Below are 2,617 nucleotides of genomic sequence, written 5' to 3' on the forward strand. Positions count from 1 at the left end.
GGTGCGACGGTGGTGTTCGGCGATGGGGGGTGTGATGGCGGCGGCGATGTGGCTTGCTTGGGTTAGGGTTTCTTTTGGAATTTGAAAAAGATGAAGATGAAGGGAGAATGGGTTTTGAGGATTTTGGGTGTTCTATTTTCTTCTTTTTTTTACCGTTTTTTTCTTTTCTTTTCTTTTTTTCTTTTGGGTCACCTAAGCCGATTGGCCCATTCCTTTTCCTTCTTTTGGGCTTGTTTTAAGTGTTAGGTTTGGGTGTTGAAATATTATGTAATGGGGTTGGTATTTGGGTATGGGTTAATTTGGTTAGGTATTTGGTATTGGGTAAGTGGATTGGGTGGTAGGTGATTAGGATGATTTGGGTTTGGGTTCATATGGGTATTGGGTTTATGTGGGTATTGGATTTAATTGGGTTTAAGGGAAGTGGGTAGTTTTGTATTTGGGTTTAGGTTATTTTAGCATGTGGGTAAATGTGTTTGGATTTAATTTTTGAATGTTGGGTTTTTTTTCACTAACACCAAATTAGCAAGTCGTGCCTACGCTTCATCAGTACTCGTCTTTTTGAAAATTAATGACTCCTATAGTGTTCCTAAAAACATCAAATTGACTAAGTTAAATAAGAATTAATTTATTTATTTACATCCTAATTTATTTAAACTAAAAATTAAATAAATGAAAATAAATTTAGGTTGTCTCCCAAAAAGCGCTTTTGTTTAACGTCGTTAGCTCGACGACCTTAAATGTTATCCTTTGGGTTTATTGAGAATTAATTTTCCCATCTTGTGCACTTGGATGTTCTTGCAGAAAGGTTTCGACCTTTTTCCACTATCCTTGAAGTATTTCTCGGATTCTCCTATCATTTGATCTTCTTTGTTCATCTTTAGATTTTCCTCTATTGGAATCCTTGTATGTTCTAGAAACGGTTTGATTTCCAATTTTGAGGCTTTCATCACATCTTCATGTATTGGTTTTTGGATCATCGATAATTCCTTTTGCTTAAAATTGAGATCCATATTCTTGCAAGGCACAATTTGTAACTTATCATTTGAATGTCCCATATCCCCATAAACACTAAACCTAACCACGTCACCGTCAAATTCCATGGTAAGTGTTCCATTACAAACATCAATTTTCGTTCGTGCAGTACTCAAGAATGGTCTCCCAAGAATTATGTCAGACGAATTAGCCGAATTAGTCGAATTGTCATCCTCCATGTCGATAATGTAAAAATCTGTAGGGAAAACTAATTCGTTAACTATAACAAGGACATCTTCAAGCAGCCCTTCAGGATAGACGACTATCCTGTTCGCCAACTGGATTATTACTCTTGTCTCTTTTAAAGGACCCGCGTTAATCAGTTTATAAATAGAATAAGGTATAACATTAATGGAAGCCCCTAAATCGTACATGGCTTTCTTAATGCCTATATTGCCTATCTCACAAGGAATAACAAACATACCTTGGTCCTAGTATTTGGGTGGAAATTTCTTTTGCAGCACTGCGGAGACATTTTCTCCTACATTTACTCTTTCGTTACCTATTAACCTCCTTTTGCTAGTACACAATTCCTTGAGGAATTTTGCATAACGAGGGATTTGTTTGATAGCGTCGAGTAAAGGGATATTTACCTCCACCTTCCTGAATGTCTTGAGGATTCCTTTTTCCTCCTGCTCTTTCTCATCCCTTACAAGCCTCCCTGGAAAAGGAAGTGGCATCACAACTGGTTTCTGAACTTCCAATTCTGGCCTTGCTGTTGGATCCGAGATCTACTTTTCCCATTCCTTTTCTTGCCCATGATTTTTGGCTGGAACTGTTTCTAGAACCTTTCCGCTACGAAGAGTTATTGCACTGACATTCTGCTGAGGGTTCGGCTCTGTTTGAGAATGTAGTTTACCTTGAGACTCTAAGTGATTAACTGCCATCGAGAGTTTACTAACTTGATTTGTTAACTCTTGTATTGATGCGTCTGTCCTCTGTTGATATTTTACAGCATCGACAGCAAGTCTTTCCACGATAGCTTCTAGAGATATACTCGGCTTGTGTTGTGGTGGTGGTTGCAGAGGTCTCGGTTGGTATGGTAGATTATATCGGGGATTAGCTCTGTAATTCAGGTTGGGATGATCCTTCCACCCGAGATTGTAGGTGTTGGAGAAAAGATCATAGTGTCTTTGCGGAGGTCTCATAAAACCTCCGACAGCATCAACATGTGCTGTTGAATTGTCGTTAAGGATTGGCCACAAATCCGTCGGGTGTTCAGACGTAGTACAAATTCCACATAGTGGGGTCAAACTCTTCTTTTCTGTAAGCAAAGATTGAACAACATTCGTAAGCTTATCCAATTTATCTTCTAAAGTTGAAACGTTTACCCCATTAACCCGTCTTGTCGGTTCCGAATTTGGCCGATATTGTTGAAAATTTGCTGCCATAGTGGATATTAGCTCTCTTGCCCTTTGAGGGGTCATATTGACAAGCGCTCCTCCGCTAGCAGTGTCGATCATTTTCATTTCCATAGGGAGCAAACCCTCGTAGAAATATTGAAGAAGTGATTGTTCGGTCAACCCATGTTGAGGACAACTCGCATACAGTTTTTTGTACCGCTCTCAGTAGTCGTAGAGCGATT

General features: G+C 39.2%; 1 protein-coding gene across 1 annotated transcript; it reads right to left on the reverse strand.

Annotated features, from left to right (window-relative positions):
* Positions 1-740: 740 nt before the first annotated feature.
* Positions 741-1,712, reverse strand: LOC108476968 (uncharacterized). The gene is made up of 2 exons (XM_017779362.1): positions 1,535-1,712; positions 741-1,429 (listed from the first exon to the last, which is right to left on the reverse strand). The coding sequence occupies exons 1-2, from the start codon at positions 1,710-1,712 to the stop codon at positions 741-743; spliced, it is 867 nt and encodes a 288-aa protein (XP_017634851.1).
* Between the last annotated feature and the right edge of the window lie 905 nt (positions 1,713-2,617).

Source organism: Gossypium arboreum, chromosome 7 (assembly GCF_025698485.1).
Source record: "Gossypium arboreum isolate Shixiya-1 chromosome 7, ASM2569848v2, whole genome shotgun sequence".
Classification (NCBI taxonomy): domain Eukaryota; kingdom Viridiplantae; phylum Streptophyta; class Magnoliopsida; order Malvales; family Malvaceae; genus Gossypium; species Gossypium arboreum.